At 43.6% G+C, this 24,880-nt stretch overlaps 2 protein-coding genes across 7 annotated transcripts in view; one reads left to right on the top strand and one right to left on the bottom strand.

The window, feature by feature from the left end:
* nudt22 (nudix (nucleoside diphosphate linked moiety X)-type motif 22) overlaps positions 1-1,172 on the bottom strand; it is a 3,629-nt gene extending 2,457 nt beyond the window's left edge. Inside the window, exon 1 of one of the 3 annotated variants that reach the window (XM_024428772.2) lies at positions 1,150-1,172. The gene's annotated coding sequence lies outside the window, so the exon portion shown is untranslated. Of the gene's footprint in view, positions 1-32; positions 187-541; positions 680-1,149 lie in introns of those variants that run through there. The other 2 variants (XM_024428773.2, XM_024428774.2) reach the window with 2 other exon arrangements.
* LOC112255929 (snake venom vascular endothelial growth factor toxin VR-1') lies at positions 732-24,880 on the top strand. Of its 4 annotated transcripts, none has more exons than XM_042325945.1 (12): positions 732-820; positions 13,332-13,488; positions 13,880-13,997; positions 14,520-14,594; positions 14,777-17,610; positions 19,452-19,497; positions 19,687-19,883; positions 19,975-20,048; positions 20,179-20,211; positions 21,052-21,123; positions 23,192-23,377; positions 23,572-24,880. In XM_042325945.1, exons 5-12 carry the CDS (start codon positions 17,533-17,535, stop codon positions 23,591-23,593), a joined length of 708 nt encoding a protein of 235 aa, XP_042181879.1. In that variant the 5' UTR covers positions 732-820; positions 13,332-13,488; positions 13,880-13,997; positions 14,520-14,594; positions 14,777-17,532; the 3' UTR covers positions 23,594-24,880. The 4 variants fall into 4 exon arrangements, with proteins under 4 accessions (XP_042181879.1, XP_042181881.1, XP_042181878.1 ...); XM_042325947.1 differs by lacking the exon at positions 732-820 and adding an exon at positions 1,136-1,274 and having other exon boundaries at positions 23,251-23,377; XM_042325944.1 differs by lacking the exon at positions 732-820 and adding an exon at positions 1,136-1,274.

The raw sequence follows: 24,880 nt of genomic DNA, 5'->3' as shown, positions 1-24,880 counted from the left end.
ATAATTTTCAAATTGAGGAAGGATAGTTTTACCTAGCCCAATATTGGACTAAAGGAGTCTAACGTTACTCCTTACAGTCCAAGGATCTTACATATTCTGTTTAAAGGGCGAAGTGGCTCTCAAAGTCAAAACAGCCAAATACTCCATCTAAACGTGAATTCCCAATAATGGTACATTTCTAGCAACATAAGTCATTGATAAATTAGCTTGTCACTAACAATGTGCCGGGACTAAACGGTCAAACTAACTTTAGCGAGAAACTGATTGAACTAGCTAGCTACTAGCCAAAGATGTACTCTTACGGAGCCTAACGTTACTCCTTGAGTCCAAGGACCTTCTAGGTTATTTTCAGAGATATACTGGCTCTGGCAACCAAGGAGTAACGTTAGGCTCCGTAAGAGTACATCTTAGGCTAGTAGCTAGCTAGTTCAATCAGCTTCTCGCTAAAGTTAGTTTGACCGTTTGAACCCAGCACCTTGTTCTGACAAGCTAATTTATCAATGACACAAACACGGCTATAGTTTGAAAGATTGATCCTTACCAATAGCTTCCTTCCACTGCTATAGCATAAACAAGTCAAGCCTTAACGAACATATAGATTACTTTTATGGAATGGACGCTGACTGAACCAAAGCCTCGAGCGTTTGGTAAAGTTAGAAACATATTTAAAAATTGGTCGCTGAGAGAAATAAATGCAAAGATACTAGTAACTGACAAAATATGTGGTCTTAAAAGTCCAGGAAGTGATTTAGTGGACGAGTCATAACAATCAGGTCAGCACCGCCCACTTCTACAGCTGATTGGAGGAGGCATGAGGTTGGTGAGTACATGAAGTAAACTGCTGTGAATGCATTGATGAGTAAAATACTATTTTGGGGTGTTGAAGAAAAACTCAAAAGTGTGTGAAATGCATTAAATGTGCGTATTTTTTGTTATTAGCCAGAAGAGAAACAATGAGGCATTATCTTGTAGAGAATAGAAAGACAAGGAAGGGTTAACCCCAAAGCGTGCAGTAGTGTGTGGTCGTGTTCAGTATGGAATAAACGATCTGAAAAGGAGTGAAACTGTGCGCTAACGTCCTGAATGTGTCCACTAAGAACAGATATTTTGTTTTCAGTCGCAAACGGAACGAAATGGGGAGGGACCTACCTGAATTTGTCCAATATAAACTATAGTTTGCGTTTGGCGTAAACGCAACAGAATCGGTATAATGATTACACCCCAGCACAATCCCCAGTATATTTGTTATGATGCGAAGAAAGTACAACATTTCGGTACGTCTATGCTTCTCTACCCTTGCAATTCACCATTGCTGTTTTGTTGTTCAAATACTTGTTTTGCCACGTGACATCATAGGTCAAAAGCTTAGCCCAGTGTCTTTAGTCGAGTTAGCTAGCAAGCTTATAGCCACCGCTAATACTGAACAAAAATATAAACTTAACATGCAACAATTTAATGAGGAAATTGAAATACATTCATTAGGCCCTAATCTATGGATTCCTCATGACTGAGAATACAGATATGCATCTCACAATGGGCCTCTGGATCTCGTCTCGGTATTTTTGTGCATTCAAAATGGCACTCTGTTTACAATGTTGACATCAGCAAACCGCTCGCCCACAGGATCTAATACACGGTTGTGAGGCTGGTTGGATGTACTGCCAAATTCCCTAAAACGAATTTGGAGGCAGCTTATGTTACAGAAATGAACATGAAATTCTCTGCCAACCGCTCTGGTGGACATTCCTGCAGTCAGCATGCTAATTGCGGCTCCCTCAACTTGAGACATCTGTGGCAGTATGACAACTACACATTTTGTAGTTGTCTTTTATTGACCCCAGCACAAGGTGCATCTGTGTAATGACCATGCTGTTTTATAAGCTTCTTGATATTCCACACCTGTCAGGTGAATGGATTATCTTGGTATAGGAGAAATGCTGACTAACAGGGATGTAAACAAATTTGTGCACAACATTTTAGAGAAATACATGTTTGTGCCTATGGAACATCTTTTATTTCACCTCATGAAACATGTGACCAACACTTTACATGTTGTGTTTATATTTTTGTTCAGTATATATGTTTTTTTTTAATGTCAAATACACATCAATCCAAATGCCTCAGTATTTATATGTGGGAACACTTTCGATTGGAGAACCATCTAATGAGTGAACATGTAGTTCATCTGAAACATTTTTATGAGAGTTTGAAAACAACATGTATTTTTCCTTTGCCCGTATTAAGCACAAGTTTTAAACCAGCAAGAGATTTCTGCATAGCTATAAAATCTGACTGTAGTTTTAGCACAGCCAGATCAACAGTTGGGGAAGTAGCATACATAATAGTATCATCCGCATATAGATTAAGGTCACAATTTTTAACAGATTGACCAATGGTGTTTATATAAATAGGGAAGAGAAAAGGTCCCAAAATCGACCTCTGTGGTACATCTTTATGTACTTCAAGAAGTTTAGACTTAACTCCATCAATCACGATGGTCTGAGTTCTGTCATTAAGATAATCATGAAACCAAGAACAGGCGTCAGAGCTCAGGCCTATTGAGGACAACTTATTCAGTAAAATAGCATGATCAACAGTATCAAAAGCTTTTCAAAGGTCCACAAACAAAGCAGCACATTTAATTTTAGTGTCTAAAGCGTTGACAAGATCATGAACAACTAAAGTGGTTGATGTAATAGTGGTATGTCCAGGCCTAAACCCTGATTGGTTTACATTCCAAATAAAACAAATTCAGATAATAAATAGGAAAGTTGTACATTTACCAAGGTTTCAAGAATCTTGGTTAGACAAGGAATCCTTGAAATGGGGTGATAATGATGAAGATAACTACTATCCCTGTCCTTATGGAGGGGCAGCACAAGAGCTGATTTCCATACTTTTGGAATATTTCCTGATAACAATGTTAAATAAAAAATGTGAGTTATTGAGCCAACAATGATAGGCAGACCTGGATTCAATTGGTTAGCCTCTTGTTGTCTATTGCCCACAAAGCATCCAGGTCTCCTTTTTCTGTAAATAGCCTAAAAGAAAAGCTGTACCAACTATAATTTCTGTGATCATGCAGAAAGTTTACACTATCAGAAGTTCTTTCAAAGAGAGAGCCCTCTGAAATAAAATGGTGATAAAATGCATCAATGATGTAATTTTTTCCCCGTAATGAGGCCAGTGTCTGAATTAATTTGTTGTGGCAGAGAGGAGGAAGTAGAACCCTTAAGAGATTTGACAGTTTTCCAGAATTTTGCCAGGTTCCCATTACAATCTGAATAAGCGGTTACATAATAATCTGATTTAGCCTTTCTGATTTGTCTTACACAATGATTCCTCAGTTGTTAAAAGCTTGCCAGTCCAGGCCTGTGATCCCAGCACTGTGTGGTCATTCTGTTTACTTAGTGGCAGTAAATTATTACAACCTTCTTGGTGTAAAACCTGATGCCTCACTGGAGCAAATAAAGAATGCATTTTTTGACAAATCAAAAAAGGTACGACAATCTCCTAGTCTGCCATTTAAAAGCTTCATATACTTAGTAAATGTAGGAAAGGCTCAGGTCAAGCAGCACAGATTTAGGGTTTGCTGCATGATGGTTTATATTGCAGCATCTCTGTCCAACCACACGAGTGCACTCTTGCACAGTATTTTTCTACCTTCTTCCAACATGGCATTCCCATGGTGTTCATGTATATTATATTTTGGTGTTGTGAGGATCTCTATATTAACAGGGCTGTACAGTATGTTTACCAGTATATATATGAGCAGTGGCAATTTTAGCATGTAAGTCTTGGTGGGGAAAACGCCACATTTTTTCTTCGATGCATGCCAGCAAAGGCACTACAGGACACAACACTAAACAATATATTAATTGCACTATAACAGTGACAAACGGTGCCCACAAACTGTTAGGGCCTACATAAAGCTGTCCCAACAGCAGATATTTCTTTTCAGCACCATGGAGTGAATCCTTACCACGGCTACACCAGGCTATCAGCAGAGCCTTGTCTGGCAGCGACAACGGTTAATTCAGCCTTTTAAACATTTACTGCCTTTTAAAAAAACTGCTGATATGGCTGACTTGCTTGAACAAATGTGGTTTATACTGACAGTTAAGAGCTACAAATTATGGCATAAGGGACGACGAGCGGATAAGAGGCAATCCGTAATTTTGATAAAGACATTAATGAGCGAGCTAGGACGGATGTAGTCAATATAACTATTGGTTCAGCACTTTTGAAATGTACAGCAACAGAATTCAGAACATGGGCCGTTCTTACAGTATTCTCCCTGTACACCAAGTCAGAACTGTAGGATAAATAAAGGGGGCATATAAGCAGACAATAAAAGCTCTTACAATATTCAATGATGACATTTCTCTAAAACAGGCTACAGGCTACATGTGCACCACCAAGTCAGAACAGTAGGCTAAGTTAGGAGGGAAAAAGGGACCAAATGATTAGGGTAAGGCTACTAACCGCTTACTACACATCATACACTTAGTATTACTTTCTTAGCTACAGTATACATATCTCCCTGGCATATTACATTATTTATGCAGCAGCATACAATACTTTTTTGGACTCACCTTGTTGTGCTGTGCTCACTTGAACAGGAAGGTGGCACGGCGGTCCTTAAGGGCACATTTTTGCATCAAAGTCTGGCATTCCCTGGATTTATGGCGCTTTCAAGACAACTGGGAACTGAAAAAAACAAGGTTGAATCAGGAATCTTCAGGTCGGAGCTCTAAAAAGAGGTCAGAGTTTCTGACTTGGAATTCTGAGTTGGATGACCATTTAAGTTCACAGTTGTCTTGAGTTCACTGAAGTCTGAAATTTTCGAGTTTCCAGTTGTTTTGAACACGGCAGAAGTCATGCTGGATTGACATTATGACCGGTGTTGAATGTTTATTATTTTAAGCTTGGAAAAGAGACCCTTAAACCCAGACTTGGACCACATACCCACTCCACTGAATAGCAGGCTAGTGATTGCTTTGCAACGCTTGCAGTTAGCCACTGATTCCTTCCAAAACACTCATTGTTGAATTTGCGATTTCCAACTTGTTGTGTAATATTTATGAACACCGATACATTTGTATCTGTATTGTGTTTTATCTTCATATGACAAGGTTTGAAAGTGATTTGAAGGTTTGAAAGTTTGAAAGTGATTTGAAAGTAGATTGTCAATTTGATTCATGATAATGACTGCTAGCTTGCTAGCTAAGTTTGATCAGTCCAATCAAAGCTACGGTAGATATAATATGATTTTATGTCATTTAATCTGTGAGAAAATGACCTTGAGCCTTCTTGGATGGGCAATTCTAATGTAACTCTATGGAAGCACCCAAGGGGCTTGAATTTTCGAGCTCTCCCCGTAGATTTTGCAGTGACGTGGTGTCCCCATGAGTGACAGAACACTGAGCCAATCACAGCGCAACTAAAAAACATTACCAACCCCTACGCTCCGTATTTTCCGTGGGCTGTCCCACCAGCACAGAAAGCGCTGAGTGAGGCTGGAACACCTGCATGTTCGAGCTGCCTTAAGAAAGCAAAAGAGCGACCATGTTTGTGTGCGGCTTTATTAACTCAGTGATTTATAAACATTTTTTTTTACCTTGTTTGCAAACTGAAATGTGACACGTATTAAGGCCAAATTAACATGCAAAAATAGATATATGCAGTTGAAGTCGGAAGTTTACATACACCTACAGCCAAATACATTTAAACTCAGTTTTTCCACAATTCCTGACATTTAATCAGAGTAAAAATTCCATCTTAGGTCAGTTAGGATCACTACTTTATTTTAAGAATATGAAATGTCAGCATAATACTAGAGAGAATGATTTATTTCAGCTTTTATTTCTTTAATCTCATTCCCAGTGGGTCAGAAGTTTACATACACTAAATTAGTATTTGGTAGCATTGCCTTTAAATTCTTTAACTTGAGTCAAACGTTTCGGGTAGCCTTCCACAAGCTTCCCACAATAAGTTGGGTGAGTTTTGGTCCATTCCTCCTGACAGAGCTGGTGTAACGGAGTCAGGTTTGTAGGCCTCCTTGCACATGCTTTTTCAGTTCTGCCCACAGATTTTCTATAAGATTGAGGTTAGGGCTTTGTGATGGCCACTCCAATACCTTGACTTTGTTGTCCTTAAGCCATTTCGCCACAACTTTGGAAGTATGCTTGGGGTCATTGTCCATTTGGAAGACCCATTTGCGACCAAGCTTTAACTTCCTGATTGATGTCTTGAGATGTTGCTTCAATATAGCCACGTAATTTTTTTCTCATGATGCCATCTATTTTGTGAAGTGCACTAGAACCTCCTGCAGCAAAGCACCCCCACAACATGATTCTGCCACCCCCATGCTTCATGGTTGGGATGGTGTTCTTCGGCTTGCAAGCTTCCCCCTTTTTCCTCCAAACATAACGATGGTCATTATGGCCAAAAAGTAATATTTTTGTTTCATCAGACCAGAGGACATTTCTCCAAAAAGTACGATTTTTGTCCCCATGTGCAGTTGCAAACCGTAGTCTGTCTTTTTTATGGCAGTTTTGGAGAAGTGGCTTCTTCTTTGCTGAGCGGCCTTTCAGGTTATGTCGATATAGAACTTGTTTTCCTGTGGATATAGATACTTTTGAACCTGTTTCCTCCAGCATCTTCACAAGTTCCTTTGCTGTTGTTCTGGGATTGATTTGCACTTTTCACACCAAAGTACGTTCATCTCTAGGAGACAGAATGCGTCTCCTTCCTGAGCAGTATGACGGCTGCGTGGTCCCATGGTGTTTATACTTGCGTACTATTGTTTGTATTGATTAATGTGGTACCTTCAGGCATTTGGAAATTGCTCCCAAGAATGAACCAGACTTGTGGAGGTCTCCAATTTCTTTTCTGAGGCCTTGGTGGTTTTCTTTTGATTTTCCCATGATGTCAAGCAAAGAGTCACTGAGTTTGAAGGTAGGCCTTGAAATACAGCCACAGGTACACCTCCAATTGACTCAAATGATGTCAATTAGCCTATCAGAAGCTTCTAAAGCCATGACATAATTTTCTGGAATTTTCCAAGCTGTTTAAAGGAACAGTCAATTTAGTGTAAACTTCTGAGCAACCGGAATTGTGATTAAGTGAAATAATCTGTCTGTAAATTGTTGTAAAAATTACTTGTGTCATGCACAAAGTAGATGTCCTAACCGATTTGCCAAAACTATAGTTTGTTAACAAGACATTTATGAAATGGTTGAAAAACTAGTTTTAATGACTCCAACCTAAGTGTATGTGAACTTCTGACTTCAACTGTTAATATACAGCACCAGTCAAAAGTTTGTACACACCTACTCAATTAAGGGTTTTTCTTTATGTTGACTATTTTCTACATTGTACAGTAATAGTGAAGACATCAAAACGATGAAATAACACACATGGAATCATGTAGTAGCCCAAAAAGTGTTAAACAACATATATTTCAGATTCTTCAAGGTAGACACCCTTTGCCTTGATGACAGCTTTGCACACTCTTGGCATTCTCTCAACTAGCTTCACCTGCGATGCTTTTCCAACAGTCTTGAAGGAGTTCCCACATATGCTGAGCACTTGTTGGCTGCTTTTCCTTCACTCTGCGGTCCAACTCATCCCAAACCATCTCAATTGGATTGAGGTTGGGTGATTGTGGAGGCCAGGTCATCTGATGCAGCACTCCATCACTCTCCTTCTTGGTCAAATCGCCCTTACACAGCCTGGAGGTGTGTTGGGTCTTTGTCCTGTTGAAAAACAAATGACAGTCCCACTAAGCGCAAACCAGATGGGATGGCGTATCGCTGCAGAATGCTGTGGTAGCCATACTGGTTAAGTGTGCCTTGAATTCTAAATAAATCACCCTCTGTGTCACCAGCAAAGCACCCCCAGTAGGGTTGCACATTTTGGGGAATAGTCCGAGGTGGAAACTTTCCGTGGGAATTAACAGGAATATATGCAAATTAATATTAATACCATTTTAAATGTAGATATTTTTTCTATTGGATATATTTACCATATCATATGGAGACAAACAAACCTTTTACCTTCAGTAAATATAATTGCAAATTATTAAATCCTTCCAATAGAAAAATATATAAAACATTTGTTAAGAATTTAACTTTAATTAAATGAGTTGACTCTTCACATGAGATGATTTCACTGAACAACAAAAGAATGGGAATACTGAATGATCCTCAATGATCCATCGCATCTCCCAAAAACCTTTTAAAAATACATCTGTAAAATGATAGTCTACCAACTAAAGCTTTGGTTGTCTTCCTCTCAGGCTTCCTTGTCTTCTCCCTGAACCCCCTTAATGTCCACCTCTTGAACATCAGACTCTGAGGCCTCATCTTCACTGTCACTTTTCAACCTTGTTGAGGATGGCTCATTGTCAGGCTCAAAAAGCCTCAATTTTGCCCAGATTGCCACCAATTTTTCAACCCTTGTATTGGTCAGCGTGGTGTGCCCGTGTGTGTGTGCCCGTGTGTGTGCCTGTGTGTGTTCCCATGTGTGTGTGTGTTCCCGTTCCCAAACAAGGACCAGTTGCGCTCTGAGGTGGCTGATGATGGTGGGATTTGGAGGATGATGGAGGCAACAGGGGAAAGAGCCTCACATCCACAAAGTCCCTTCCACCAGGTGGCTGATGAGGTATGTTGGCACAACTGCCATATTGCATCTCCATCCCAAAGCCCTTGCTTGGAAGTGTAGACACGGAAGTGTAGAGACACGGAAGTGATGACTCCATAGGCCTTGTTGATCTCTGCACCAGACAGGAGGCTCTTGCCAGCGTACTTGGGGTCCAACATGTACACTGTGGCATGGATGGGCTTCAGGCAAAAGTCTTCACGCTTTTTGATGTATTTCAGAACTGCAGTTTCCTCTGCTTGGAGCAACAGTGAAGTGATCAGGGCAGTACGGATTTATTTTCTTACATCTGCAAGCAGAGTCTGAACATCAGACAGGATATGACATTGTCTCCCTCAGTCCGTGCATTGCCTACTGCTATAGGTTTTAGGAGTTTCAGGCTGCTTACCACTCTCTCCCAAAATACATCATCCAGGAGGATCCTCTTGATGGGGCTGTCCATATCGGCAGACTGTGATTTGGCCATTTCTTGGAGAGACTCCTTCCCCTCCAGGAGACTGCCAAACATGATGACAACACCACTGGTGTGTGTTGCTGGATAACTTCAATGTGGTGCGCTTATTCTTCTCACATTGTTTGGTGAGGTAGATTGCTGCTATAACTTGATGACCCTTCACATACCTAACCATTTCCTTGGCTCTCTTGTAGAGTGTATCCATTGTTTTCAGTGCCATGATGTCCTTAAGGAGCAGATTCAATGTATGAGCTGCACAGCCAATGGGTGTGATGTGAGGGTAGGACTCCTCCACTTTAGACCAAGCAGCCTTCATTTTCACAACATTGTATGTCACCTGTGCAAATACCTTCTGTGGTCCAAGGTCATTGATGACTGCCTTCAGCTCATCTGCAATGTAGAGACCGGTGTGTCTGTTGTCCCTTGTCTGTGCTCTTGTAGAATACTGGTTGAGGGGTGGAGAGGATGTAGTTAATTATTCCTTGCCCACGAACATTTGACCACCCATCAGAGATGACTGCAATACAGTCTGCTTTCTCTATGATTTGCTTGACCCCTTGAACTCTGTTGAACTCTGTATCCAGCAAATGAGTAGATAAAGCATGTCTGGTTGGAGGGGTGTATGCTGGGCGAAGAACATTCAGAAATCTCTTCCAATACACAATGCCTATGAGCATCACAGCAGAGGTTTGAGTTTATTTTATTTTTACAGGGACAGTGCACATTAATCAACGTTTCACTAAAAGTGACGGTTTTAGCCAGCCGGCTAATTTTCAACCGCAGTCCCTGGGCAGGTTATTAAAAACAATTACAATATAGACAATCATTGAGCAGTGAGCACACGCAGAGCAACATAGGACAAGCAAGACATAGCATATAGACAGAGTGGTTTGAATGGATACTTCAAAGTACCATTCAGAAATGTTCTCATAGAATAGATGCTTCGGCGGTAGTCTGTTCTCGTCCTAGGTTTACGTAATTTCTAGGTGAACCAGTTGCGTACACAGCTCGAGCAAGACATTTGTTGCGTATTTACAGTGATTAAATGAAATAACATGCTATTTTCAAATCGATTACCTAACTTTGAATTATTTTATTAAATTAATCAGGCAATAACTAACTCATTAGGAATCCGGGGGCACCACGGAATCATTAGATTATATAGAGCGGCTATCTTCCGAATCCACTCTTAAAGATCTGAAGATCTTTTATATCAATAGCGGTCAATCATGAATTATTCTTTACCTTCTATCAGTCTCATCTGAACGTCGTAAAAATGATTGATTATCTCCACAAACCCTAGCATAAATTATGAATCACCAATATACAAATTTGCTTGATTATTTATTTACTAACTAACTAAATAATCACAGAAATACATAAAAACAAATAGTAGGTATTGGTTACTAACCATGATGGAAAAGTCCCTAGTGGGCTAAGCCAATATGACGGCTTGGTAGACAAAGGGAAGGGGGTGTGGCCTGAGAAAGAGCGGGAAAGGCAACATGGATTCACTACACACAGTCTATAATTATATTCATTGAAATGCTAATCCTTTGCACATGAACGGCCACTCATTCGAGAATAAATGTAATGTGTATATATATTTACGCACGTATGTTGTTATTGACTTCTCTGTTGGAATACTCGATCGTGCTGTAGGGTTCATCAGAGTCTCTGGTTAACTTTCATTGAAGTCACAGTCTTTCCTGGTTAGAATGGATACTTCAAAGTACCATTCAGAAATGTTCTTATAGATAGGTGCTTCGGCGGTAGTCTATTCTCGTCCTAGGTTTACGTAATTTTTAGTGTCAGATTAGAAATTATACGTCTAAGATTTTCTCTTAATCTGTAGGGATCGATAGTCTCAAGTTTAACCCTTTCCAGCCGTGTAGCCAATGCTCCACGTGGTATAGTCTTGTCCTTTGGTAGAGTTGTAGTTTAAACCACTTCACACACCAGCGTCCCCCGGCATGATTTGGTCTTAGAAATTCAACCATTTGCAACCTTAGCTTATACCTGGGTTTGTGTGGTTTGGTGTGAATTTCACCAAGAGTGGGTTTTATACGTTTCAGTAGAAAAGGGCGGTTCCATGATGCCGGCGTAATGTCTCTGCTCACGTGGGCGGGGCCACTGGCTAGTTAATATTGATATGAAAAACCCATACTCTCATTTAGAAGGTTAACATCACATTACATATTTTCACAAATAGTTCCATGTTTAATCACATACGTTTCGCAATATTTAGATGTAAACCTTACAGCTGGGAAATTCACACTTTAAGAGATACCATTATGTGTGTATCTTGTCCTTCATGAGATCACCAAATGAAACACACTCAACATAAATGTCCCTTAAGTGTCTACGGATCATTCCCACATTCTCAAAAATAGAAAGAATGTTTAATTCTCACATTTTGGGGATTTAGGAGTTTGGCCAAGTGAAGTTCTTTGTTCTCTCTCTCTCTCTCTCTCTCTCTCTCTCTCTCTCTCTCTGAATACTGCATGGTAGTTTCTATCCGGTGTTTATGACCTGAGGTACTAAACCTGGTTTCGGCGAGAGAGAGTAATCGAGAGAGTTTGGGGGAGCCACGATCTACACCCAAAAAGGGTCATATCATAACACATGCATCAGCATTTCTCTGACTACGTTCCTCCATTGAGTAAAAAAAACTTCTGATTCCAGGAGGACCATGAGCTGTTGCTATCGATAAGGTGTCTGATTCATGATTTTCACCTTGATTAGAAGTAGAGGGACTTTTGTAAGAGGTTGCTTGTTGTCAGCGCTGAGGGAACTTTATGCACTTGGCCAGATGATTCTGCATCTTTGTTGCATTCTTCACATATGATTTGGCACAGTATTTGCAAATGTACACAGCTTTTCCTTCTACATTAGTGGCATTTTCCTGTAAAGATTAGAGAAAGAAATGGTCAAATAAACCAAATATGCAATTCCATGTACAGATAACTAGTTAAGTAGTTAGATTAAACAACTCCTTTGTAAGATAAATGTTTATTCACTGAAAGAATAAATGTTTTGTTTTCGAAATGATAGTTTCCGGATTTGACAATATTAATGACCATAGGCTCGTATTTCTGTGTGTTTATTATATTATAATTAAGTCTATGAGTTGATATTTGATAGAGCAGTCTGACTGAGCGGTGGTAGGCAGAAGCAGGCTCGTAAGCATTAATTCAAACAGAACTTTACTGTGTTTGCCAGCAGCTCTTTGCAATGCTTGAAGCACAGCCTTGTTTATGACTTCAAGCATATCAACTTCAGAGATTAGGCTGGCAATACTAAAGTGCCTATAAGAACATCCAATAGTCAAAGGTAAATGAAATACAAATGGTATAGAGAGAAATAGCCGACGGGTCATAATTCCTATAATAACTACAACCTAAAACTTCTTAACTGGGAATATTGAAGACTCATGTTAAAAAGAACCACCATCTTTCATATGTTCTCATGTTCTGAGCGAGGAACTTAAATGTTAGCTTATTTACATGGCACATATTGCACTTTTACTTTCTTCTCCAACATTGTGTTTTTGCGTTATTTAAACCAAACGGAACATGTTTAATTATTTATTTGAGACTAAATAGATTTAATTTATGTATTATATTAAGTTCAAATAAGTGCTCATTGTTCATTCAGTATTGTTGTAATTGTCATTATTACAAATATATACATAAAAATCGGCCAATTTAATTGGTATCGGCTTTTTTTGGTCCTCCAATAATCGGTTCGGTGTTGAAAGATCATAATCGGTCGACCTCTAGTCAGTACATGAGTTTTCTCCAGTTTGAAGCTACACAGTAGCACAGTAGGTGTCTGTCTGTCACAGGAGGTTGGTGACACCTTCATTTGGGAGAACGGGCTTGTGGTAATGACTGGAGCGGAGTCAGTGGAATGGTATTAAATACATCAAACACATGGTTTCCAGGTGTTTGATGCCATTCCATTTGCTCCGTTCCGGCCAGTCTTATCAGCCGTCCTCCCCTCAGCAGCCTCCTGTGCTGTCTGTGTGCAGGTACTGTAGTAACCCTGATTTGTCCTAATCCTTATCCTGACTGCTCGAAAGTAGTGTGCACACATCCATCTAGCACTGACTGAAACAGCGGGAGCAGTCAACAGTGTGCTGGTGTCTATTGTTTTTGTCCATCAGTAATCCTCACTGCTTCTTGTCTCTCTACCAAATGCACCCTGACAGTGCCCTGTCTAACCCGGGGCTGCATGGCCAGTCTGTGGAGCTGAACGAGGCCTACAGGGTGCTGAGTAAGGAGGTGTCCCGGAGAGAGTACGACCTGCGGCTACAGCACCCTTTTACCGGGGGACAGGCCTTCAGACCCACCTCCACACAACCCCAGGTATGTAACCACACACACACACAGCCCTCCAGAGTTCATACACACTTTTAAAAATAGTTTTATTGACCTTTTATTTATTTCTCTGTCCCTCTCTCTGTCCCTCTCTCTCTTCTCTCTCTTCTCTCTCTGTCTACCCCTCTCTCTCTCTGTCTCCCCCCCTCTCTCTCTCTCTCTCTATCTCCCCCTCTCTGTCTCCCCCTCTCTCTCTCTCTCTATCTCCCCCTCTCTCCCCCTCTCTCCCTCTGTCTCCCTCTCTCTCCCTCTCTCCCTCCCTCTCTCTGTCTCTCTGTCTCCCCTTCTCTCTGTCTCCCTCTCTGTATCTCTCCCTCTCTCTGTCTCCCTCTCTGGCTCTCCCTCCCTCCCTCTCTCTGTCTCTCTCTCTCTCTCTCAGGAGAGTATGCGCTACTAGGATCAGTTCAAACCCTGTCAACCTGAGGAGTGGGGGAGGAAGATGAAATTTAGAATAATTAGCTACTGTATGCTCATCATGTGACTGAGCTTCTCTTCAGGTAACATCATGGGGAAAGATCAGAGTGAAATTGATGATTGGACATTGATTCTGTATGTATGTACACTCTCATAGTTAAATAAGAAATGCAGTGATTTTGTCACGTTCTAGGAACGTAATCTGTCACTCCTAAACCTAAAGCATTTCTGAATTATGACAAACATCTGTGCCAAAATGTCACAATTGCCTATTACTATTTTGTTACTCATCCATAGTCTAGACTAAATAGCCTGTAAACTCAGATAACTGTCTGTCTGTAGGCACAGGTGCCCCTGGCTCAGACCCAGGTTATGCTGTCATAGATCTGGTAATCTGTGTTTTTGCACGTTGACTTGGCAGCACTTTTGTTGATTGTAGAGATTCAACTTTTCCTGGTATATGACTTACATTTGTACTAGTACAGAATAATAAAACATGAATAATACTCAAAATGCCAATTCAACTGCCAACGATATTCCTCTGTGTGCTGTGCGTATGTCTGTGCTGTCTGACAGGTGTCTCTCTCTCTCTTCCGGTCACACAGACAGTTGGAGTCTGTCCATAACAACTTCACGGACAAGAAGAACAGGTCATCAAGCAGATCTACAATGAGGGCAAGGTGTGTGAAAGAAGTTATAAACATATTGCATGTATTATAAATTATTACATTTTTTATTACACTGTTTGAGTTAGGTTAGTAGTAATAATCAAGATTGCATGGAATATGTATTAATATGATTTGTTGGTGTGAAATACCTGAGGCTGGAACTGATTTATATATTTCTTCATTTTGATTCACAGAGTGAACAGGTTTAAGAAGCAGACAGAGATTCTCAGACAGAATTCTCAGAAACACAAAATCACTTGCAACAAGTAGGAGTTTAGTAGAATACGAGCACATCGTAAATCAAGGGGGATTGATTTGGCCGAACACCTCGGAAGAGGAATGGAGTCATTCAGGAAGGGGAGTGAACAGTTGATTGAGTTAGGAGTAGTTAACTTTTTCAGTGGTTTGTGGCAGACGTTGATGATGTGCACAGCTCTCGTTTGCTTGGACCTTGGATACTAAGCCAAGGAGTTAAACAACAAGTGTGTAATACCTGGGTGAAACGGAAACAGTAATGGGGTACATGTCTTTGTCACAGTAAAGCCTCGCCCCACAGCCATTCTAGGTTTCTCCAGGAGGAGAATACGTTGTGGAGGTTTGGTCTGGTATCACAAGACTAACAGCAGTAGGTCATTAGCAGCACATCTCTTCCGCTATTGGATGGAACCAAGACTCCTGTTAGCCAGTTGCTAATTGGTTTGCATACCCGTGACATGCTGTTTCCCTCACGGCCGTTCAGAGGCAGTCTCAACACTTTGCCCACTGTAGATGGGGCATTCCAGATATTGCAACCTTCAGTGTTCCGACAGGAGTTTTTCCTGACAATGTTACCTACATGCAATATTTAGGGCCTTCTGCTTTTCCTGGTTATGTGATGAGGAACAACTGTCCCTAGATATACTATATACATTCCCATTGAAAGGACATGGAATCAAGAGACATTTTGAAAATTAAGTCATATTAGGACTTTTTAAAATGGTATTTAATTGTGCACTTCTCTGATGTTGAAGAATTCATTTTAGGAATGGTAATTATACTATGGAAAGTACTGAAGTGCCACGCAGGCAGATTTATTGAGATTAGAAATGTATTTAATTTATTGCTGTGGTGACGGCCAACTGACACTTACCATAAGTCACAGATTGTGTTTCAGTGATGTTTAATGACAGCCTTAACTCCTCACGGTGTCATGGAGTCATGCAATGATGAATAAATGAGCAAACACTGTTCCTCTGATCTCAACCAACAACCTCCAATGTTTCATTTTGAGTTTGTTTCTCACCTGATTCCACGCTCGCATGTCCTGTCAGGTTTGGGAGTGAGCGAGTGGTGCAGTGTGTGTTAATGACTCTATGGCCTTGTGTTGTTTCTCAAGCCCTTAGCTGAAACCACAGGAGATAACAGGTCCCCGCATACCGACATCCCCTATGTAGTGCACAAGTGCCCCCTCATAACCAAAACACACCAAACTGACAGAGACTCTTCTGTCGACGTAAAGACAAACTGATGGGAGACAGGGTTCACTGTAAGGTCTGGGCTGCTGATCAAGGTTTTGTAAGCCTCTGACTGTGACCTAGTGCTGCTGATCAAGGTTTTGTAAGCCTCTGACTGTGACCTAAATTAGTTGTGCAAATGTATTATTCCAACCAAATAAATGATTAATATCAATTCACTGGGGGTGATCAGTTAGTGGTCTGTGTGTTTTATGTGTCTGTCTGTGAGAGCTTGGATGTGCATTTGGGTGAATGATATAAAGAGATCTTAGTGCATTAAAATTACCCCCTTTATTGTATCGTTATTATAAAATGTATTATGTGGCTGAGAAAGTGGAGTGGTAAATTATTGATTGACCTGCTGAATGACGAATTGAAGGGCGACGTTCACCTGTGTCCAGTGCGCGGGTGCGTCCATGTCATTTTGAAAAAGTTGGCAGTGCAAAGGTTACGCGGAATTCGGAGTGCGTCGAGTGGAGTGCGCCTTTTAATTGTGATCTGAAGGGCAAAGGACATGAGCAACCAATCATAACAGACCAAGAGACGCTGTCAAGGACCCTTCTCTTTGTGGACTGCTCTGGCACCATTAACTTCTATATGTTATTATCAAAGAGGACAAAAGGATAAATCGCGGCGGCACATGCGTCTTCAACGAAACGTCATCTAGGCTATTTCTCCGAGACACCGCTGTGGATAGGCTGCGCAGTGTCATGAGATGTGCGTTCGGCACCGTAGCCTCTGTGATTCAAGACATTAGTGTTGGATCGTAAATAAGTGTTTTTTGTCCTTTTTAAACGTTTTTAGAGACAAGGATACAATATCGCAAAATATCTTATCGGGACTATAAATGGACCTGTAGTCACGCTACTACTGATGCTCAACCACGGACCGTTTCATGGGTTTCTGGCCAACAATGGGCGAATGTAACCGGTTTACATACCCGAACCTCTGGCTTTGGAATATTGGGGGCCATCATTCAAAGTTCACACAACTCTCAGTAAAATAGATGCAACCAAACTGTATTGAATTGAACGTGAACGACTGAGATTTATTAAACTAGGCTATTTGTCAATATGCAGGCTATTTGTCAATATGCAAAATGCATATGTGTGCGCTTGATTGCCAAGAATGATTTGGCCGATTGATGGCATTCGATTATAAATTGTTATATTGTAGCCAAATACATTGTGCAATTGTTGATGAATTAAGTTACAATCTCAAGCCACTCATTTGAGTGTTAGCCTACTCATTTGCCATAGACGGATTCATAATTACTTGTATGTATACATTCATATATTTCACGTTCTTAACAAACGGAAAGGGAATGCCACCCCGGCTGTCAATCCATAACATGGAACCTAAGGACTGCAGATTGAATATTGATTGAGTGGAGTGAAAAGACAAAAGAAAATCATCAATTAATTTACGGAAAATTAGTTTTTTTGGAGTTCTGCACAATGGGGATTATGCTTCAAGTTATTCTAGGAATGTTTCAGTTCCTCTTGCTCTCCAGAATACCCACGTCCCATGCTAAGGTTAGTTGTTAGTTATCTGACATACTACACTCTGGTAGACAGTTGTTTGCATGGAAATCTCAGGAGTTTAGATTTTTTTTATTCCTTTGCCTGTATTATGCAACAAAACATTTGGTTTATTTGAAGGGAAAATAAAGATGGGAATACAGTGACTTTAGGAGCAGTATAGCGTCTTTGTTTTAAACTGATCCTTGTGTGTTTGGAGCTTACCCCCACGGTCATTGACGCTCTGAGCTTATGAAGGTTTACAGAATTCTGTGGTGCACCTCTCACTCTCCTAGAGCATGTACCATGTTGACTAATGGTAGACTCATGTACCATGTATGGATAGGCACAATGTGGCACAACTCTGTCAGCATGACTGACATGTTCTTTGTAACACAAGGTAGATGTACTGTACATGAGTGACATATGGGGATGGATAATAATTAGCCAACATAATAGACTCTCAGACACACAACTCTTCACATGGCAGATTGGTTTTATATCAAGAACATGTAGTGACCTGAAGCTGCCCTGATTGAGCTGCGTGGCCGTGGGATATATCAGGTTGCAGGTCCTGGGAATCATGTTGTATTGGGGCCCACATCTCTCTCTCTCTGACACACACACACACACACACACACACAGTGGTCACAACGGCTTTTTCTACTCGTCCCCCTGGGGGAAAGCTGGGTTAATTTTGGCAGTTAGAAGGTCTAAGACTGATGCTGCAGCTGGCACTGTGTGGGCTGCTGCACGAGCTTGGCTGGCACTGTTTACATTACTTGTGTGTGTGTCAGAGAGGGAGACACAGAGAGAGTGAGACTGTGCCAGTGTCAGCCAGGAACAAATGCAACCAGCCTGGAGGGGAATAGTCTTCTCTGGGAGCAGTACAACGAACACACACTTGGGGTGACAGTATCAACTCTTCCACAGGGGCCAGTCTGTGGAGCTATAGCCCACCCTACTCCTCCTAGGGGCCAGTCTGTGGAGCTATTGCCCACCCTACTCCTCCTAGGGACCAGTCTGTGGAGCTATTGCCCACCCTACTCCTCCACAGGGGCCAGTCTGTGGAGCTATTGCCCACCCTACTTCTCCTAGGGGCCGGTCTGTGGAGCTATAGCCCGCCCTACTTCTCCTAGGGGCCGGTCTGTGGAGCTATAGCCCGCCCTACTTCTGGGGTTGTTTTGCGCTGATTGATTTGTGATATGAATGAAACACCCATGTGATCTGACATGTTTCTTGTTGCTCAGACACTACAGTATGTGTTCACAAAATGGCCACACACACATCGGTGAACTCTAAATGAAATGGGGCCAAACCCGAAACTGTAGAGAGAGCACAGTGGCAGGGTTGGGCGAAGTCTACATTCTCTCAGCAGTGGCCCTGGTCCACTCAGATCTAATAATGACGGTGGGTGGGTGTGATGTGTTTGCGTGCGTGCGTCTGTGTGTGCTTGTGTTTTGTGTGTGTGTAAACTACATAGTATTGTTTTTGTGTGTGTTACTCACCCAGCTAAGGTATTCGGTATCAGTGTAGAGCATGAGAGCGTACGAGGGGCTGTGGGGTACGAGGGGCTGTGGGGTACGAGGGGCTGTGGGGTACGTGGGGCTGTGGGGTACGTGGGGCTGTGGGGTACGAGGGGCTGTGGGGTACGTGAGGCTGTGGGGTACGTGAGGCTGTGGGGTACGAGGGGCTGTGGCGTATGAGGGGCTGTGGGGCACGTGGGGCTGTGGGGCACGTGGGGCTGTGGGGTACGAGGGGCTGTGGGGTACTAGGGGTCGTCTCTGTATATAAGGTTAAAAACATGCAGAGATTTACCACCTGATACACCTCTTCTTCTGCCTCTGCTCTTCCAGCTAGCCCACTGGAGACCTGCGGACACCACCCCCAAATCTAGAGAAGGTACCCCCCCCCCCCCGTGATAATCACATCAGCATATATGAACAGACTGATGATGAGTAACTGTGTGTGTATGAATAACAGAGTTGAGATTCATAAAGTGAGAATGAATACATTATGACTAGATTTGTGATGTGTTAGTGACCTTGTCAAACCTATTCATCTGAAATTTCTGTCTCTCCCTCCCTCCAGTGCGTCGGTGGTTGGAGGTGTACTCTCGGAGTGGTTGTGAGCCCAGGGATACCCTGGTGGAGGTGTGGCGGGAGTTGCCGGGAGAGACGCATCACCTCTTCGTGCCTTCCTGTGTGTCGGTCCGCCGCTGTGGTGGGTGCTGCTCCGACGAGGCACTGGAGTGTGTGCCCTCACTCACACACTCTATCACCATGGAGGTACACACTCACACACTCTATCGCATTGGAGGTACACACTCTCACACACAGAATGATTTGTAACCGTAGTTTGTGTCTTTGTACTCTGCAGCTAATGAAGACCTCCTTCATGAAGCATGAGCTCATTGAGCTGGACTTCGTTGAGCACAGCCAGTGTGAGTGCAGGTGAGCACACACACACACACACACACACACACACACACACACACACACACACACACACACACAGACACGGTCTATGCATGACTGCATTCTCTGTGTGTGTCCTCAAATAACCCGCTCTCTTTCCCTGTAGACTAAAAGAGAATCTTCAATCAGCCCCTACCAGGTACAGTACTGTATGTATGTGGCTGTCTGTGTACATGTGTGTTTTGTCTGTGTGTGTTTGGGTATCTGTTTCTGTGTACTTCTAGCTTAGTGAGTTAGCGTCTTTGTGATGCTTGAGCGCTAGCCTAATATCCCATGGGACAGTTCACCTGCCACTGTCTCCATAGAGATACCTTACCCTTTGTGCTGAGTGAGTGCTCTGAGAGCAATTACCAAAGCAGGTCGAAGTTTCTATATCTATACAACATTATTATTACACTATGTTATTTTATAGTATTTCTGAGAAGACGCTAAGGCAAGGCTACTTTTGCTCTGTCACATGTTTGGAAGCCCCAGCCCACCCCTGACCTAGTGGCAGAGTGACTAGCTGGCGTTAGACCAACAGAGCTGGACAGAGGTCAAGGCCCACAGAGAGGGAAAGTTAGGGAAAGAGTGAAAACAGAGGGAGAGAGAGAGAGAGAGAGTAAAAATAGTTTTAAAAAATGTATTTATTATTTAACCTTTATTTAACTAGGTAAGTCAGTTAAGAACACATTCTTATTTTACAATGACAGCCTAGGAACAGTGGGTTAACTGCCCTGTTCAGGGGCAGAACGACAGAATTTTACCATGTCAGCTCAGGGATTCGATCTAGCAACCTTTCAGTTACTGGCCCAAGAGTGAAAGCTTGAAAGGGAGACTGAGGCAGACATTTTATTTTCTAATAAGGCTGTTGGACTTTAAATGTATCCCACAAAAAATGGAATTAGAGGTATTTAACTCTATAATGTATCTATTTAGATTTTGATCTGCTATTGTGATGTATTGTTGTTTGACACAGATGTATGTCTCTGACTAATAGGCCTGCAAAGCCTCTGAGGAAAGGCAGGAAAAGGGAGAGAGGAAAATCCAAACGAAAGAAAAGTGGAACTATGTAAGTTCAACTAAACATGCTAAATTAACTCCTGAGTTGTTGCTTCTTTACTTACATAAAGCTTTATGAACAAGTCTAAGCAATTATCTGTTTCTCTGTGGGTACGCACAAGTAATTCCAAGAATATCACTCCACACACAGCGGAAATAGTGAATTCAGCCTTTCTTCTTCAATTCTCCACCCATCATGCTGCTGTCAGCTATGTCCTCTTATAGGGGTCAGAGTTCACTCAGTGTCTCTCAGGCCGATCCATCACTCAGATCAGATCCCATTGAGTTACTGGCAGGTGTGTAATCTGCCTGATTTGGTGACTCATTTTCTCTGTGGCAACCCAGCCACCACCTCCCTCCCTCTCGGGGCCAGCCCAGCCCAGCCCAGCCCAGCCACCACCTCCCTCCCTCTCTCTCTGTGGCAACCCAGCCTCCACCTCCTCCTTCCTCTCTCTCTGTGGCAACCCAGCCACCACCTCCTCCCTCCCTCTCTGTGCCAGCCCAGCCACGACCTCCTCACTCTCTCTCTGTGCCAGCCCAGCCACCACCTCCTCCCTCCCTCTCTGTGGCAACCCAGCCACCACCTCCTCCCTCCCTCTCTGTGGCATCCCAACCACCACCACCTCCTTCCTGTCGGTGCCAGCCAAGCCACCACCTCCTCCCCTCTCTCTGTGGCAACTCAGCCACCACCTTCTCCTCTCTCTCTGTGGCACCTCAGCCACCACCTCCTCCCTCTCTCTCTGACAAACCAGCCACCACCTCCTCCCTCTCTCTCTGTGGCAACTCAGCCACCACCTCCTCCCTCCCTCTCTGACAAACCAGCCACCACCACCTCCTCTCTCTCTTTCTGTGGCAACCCAGCCACCACCTCCTCCCTCCTCTCGGTGCCAGCCCAGCCACCACCTCCTCCCTCCTCTCGGTGCCAGCCCAGCCACCACCTCCTCCCTCTCTCTCTGTGGCACCTCAGCCACCACATCCTCCCTCTCTCTCTGACAAACCAGCCACCACCTCCCTCTGTGGCAGCCCAGCCACCACCTCCTCCCTCTCTCTCTGTGGCAGCACAGCCACCACCTCCTCCCTCCCTCTCTGTGGCATCCCAGCCACCACCTCCTTCTCTCTCTCTCTGTGGCAGCCAGCCACCACCTCCTCCCTCTCTCTCTGTGGCAGCACAGCCACCACCTCCACCCCCTCTCTCTCTGTGGCAGTACAGCCATGTGGCAGCACAGCCACCACCTCCTCCCCCTCTCTCTGTGGCAGCACAGCCACCACCTCCTCCCTCTCTCTCTGTGGCAACCCAGCCACCACCTCCACCCTCTCTCTCTGTGGCAGCACAGCCATGTGGCAGCACAGCCACCACCTCCTCCCTCTCTCTCTGTGGCAGCACAGCCACCACCTCCTCCAGCTCTCTCTGTGGCAACCCAGCCACCACATCCTCCCTCTCTCTCTGTGGCAACACAGCCATGTGGCAGCACAGCCACCACCTCCTCCCTCTCTCTCTGTGGCAACCCAGCCACCACCTCCTCCAGCTCTCTCTGTGGCAGCACAGCCACCACCTCCTCCCGCTCTCTCTGTGGCAGCACAGCCATGTGGCAGCACAGCCACCACCTCCTCCCTCTCTCTCTGTGGCAACCCAGCCACCACCTCCTCCAGCTCTCTCTGTGGCAGCACAGCCACCACCTCCTCCCTCTCTCTCTGTGGCATCCCAGCCACCACCTCCTCCAGCTCTCTCTGTGGCAACCCAGTCATGACCACTCAGCCAGGCCCACACAAAGATGGCCTCTCTGTAGCTGCTTCATTAATTAAATCACTTCATTGAAGAAGTCCATTAGCCTCCCAGACAGGCCAGGGTGAGTTAACTCAGTCATGGATGGACTCACTTAGACAGACTAAGGTTAACTCCCTAATGGGAATCCCAGCCAATGGCACATTAAAGGGTCTCTCAGACAAGTGGATGTCTACTGCAATGGGAACAGGGACAGCTTTATTCCTCTTGAATCCTATGTGGAACATCAGGTTTGAAAGCCACTGGTGTCTGTTTTAAAGTTGCAGTATTTGTTCTATTCTTCTTACCGCCACAGACCCTCCTCTCCCCCCACTACGCCCTCTCCTCCCCCGACCACCCCGTCTCCCTTGCCAGGCCCTCGATGTACCCCCTGTCCTGGGAGGAAGTGGACACTCGATTTGCATTCGTGTCGGTGTCGCTGCAACGTGACCACAGAGAGCTGCAGTCAGAAAGGGAGGAGGCTCAACCAGCACCTCTGCAGGTCAGTGTCCAGTGACAGCAAACCCTCTTCAGAACCAGAGCCATAGAAGGAGAGCTTGAACCATTAACAGAGATGTAGTATCAACTGTGACCATGCATCACAACCACATTCAAACCTGGCTAAACAGCATCCCAACATTACGAATTTAGTCAATCTGATCTAAGCTCTCTCTCTTGTTTCATTTTTTGTTTTAGATGTGAGGCCAGGAGGCGGTGATGCTCTTTCTCTCTGCTGGTTCCAGACTCACTCTCATCCATGCTCATCCACTCTCATCCATGCTAAGCAGAAGTCTGGGTAACAAAGAGGAGTGGAGGATGTACCCCTAACTCTCCTCTTCCTTGTCCTCCAGAACCACCAAGTCAGTGCAGTATTACAACGTAAATATATGTACCTGTGTGTAGAGCTGTATATGTGTAGTCAGTCTCATCACACAGCTTCTTCAGGCGCTTAGCTGCTATCGTCCAGTCAACATGTATGTAACACTCTCCTTCACAAGAGTAAATGATGGGACCAAATGTAAAGCACAGTTTAGATGTCTGGTAACATGAGGGCGATGTGAGGTAGTGAGTCGCCAGGGCGTTAGTTGTGGACCAGACAGAATTCAACACTCACACCTCCAATGCTGTATGGGACATTGGGACTTTGGACATGAAGAGTATTTAAAGACTGATCACAGATCAGATTTAACAGACGTGTTCATGTTGAGTTTTGTTGTCTTCATAGACACGGTGGGGCAGTTTTGCCCATGAACTGCTATTGGACTGTTTTGCAGAAAGACAATGGCAACAGACATAATGATCCTGATATTGATACGTGTGTTATATTTTGTGTACAGGGAGACCCCCGATAGGAGAATGATTCCAGGGTCAAGTCATTAAAGTGCAGTAAGGATATAGAATAGTGAATGAACATACATGCACACACGCACACATGTACACACACACATGCACACACGTACCAGCTATTTGTTGTGTGTATATAAAGCCGTCAGGGATACCCCATGGACCTATAGCTAAGTGAGTTGAATAGCTGCATAGACTGTATCTGTGTGGTCTACACACTGAATGGCACAGATGGGTTAACATGCCACAGTCAGTCTCTCTCATTCACAGCATATGGTCACAGGCTGGATCACTGAGGGGTTTTACAGGCTGGATCACTGAGGGGTTTTACAGGCTGGATCACTGAGGGGTTTTACAGGCTGGATCACTGAGGGGTTTTACAGGCTGGATCACTGAGGAGTTTTACAGGCTGGATCACTGCGGAGTTTTACAGGCTGGATCACAGGGGTTTTACAGGCTGGATCACTGAGGGGTTTTACAGGCTGGATCACTGAGGGGTTTTACAGGCTGGATCACTGAGGGGTTTTACAGGCTGGATCACTGAGGGGTTTTACAGGCTGGATCACTGAGGGGTTTTACAGGCTGGATCACTGAGGGGTTTTACAGGCTGGATCACTGAGGGGTTTTACAGGCTGGATCACTGAGGAGTTTTACAGGCTGG

The sequence above is a fragment of the Oncorhynchus tshawytscha genome, linkage group LG08 (assembly GCF_018296145.1).
Source record: "Oncorhynchus tshawytscha isolate Ot180627B linkage group LG08, Otsh_v2.0, whole genome shotgun sequence".
Lineage (NCBI taxonomy): Eukaryota > Metazoa > Chordata > Actinopteri > Salmoniformes > Salmonidae > Oncorhynchus > Oncorhynchus tshawytscha.
This window is presented reverse-complemented; position numbering and strand designations above follow the sequence as displayed.

Bases quoted from the DNA above. Each gene is read 5' to 3' on its own strand.
- LOC112255929 (XM_042325945.1), top strand. From the start codon at position 17,533: ATGGGGATTATGCTTCAAGTTATTCTAGGAATGTTTCAGTTCCTCTTG. The intron at 20,049-20,178 runs GTGAGCACACAC...CTTTCCCTGTAG, and splicing joins CACAGCCAGTGTGAGTGCAG to ACTAAAAGAGAATCTTCAAT. The intron at 21,124-23,191 runs GTAAGTTCAACT...TTACCGCCACAG, and splicing joins CGAAAGAAAAGTGGAACTAT to ACCCTCCTCTCCCCCCACTA.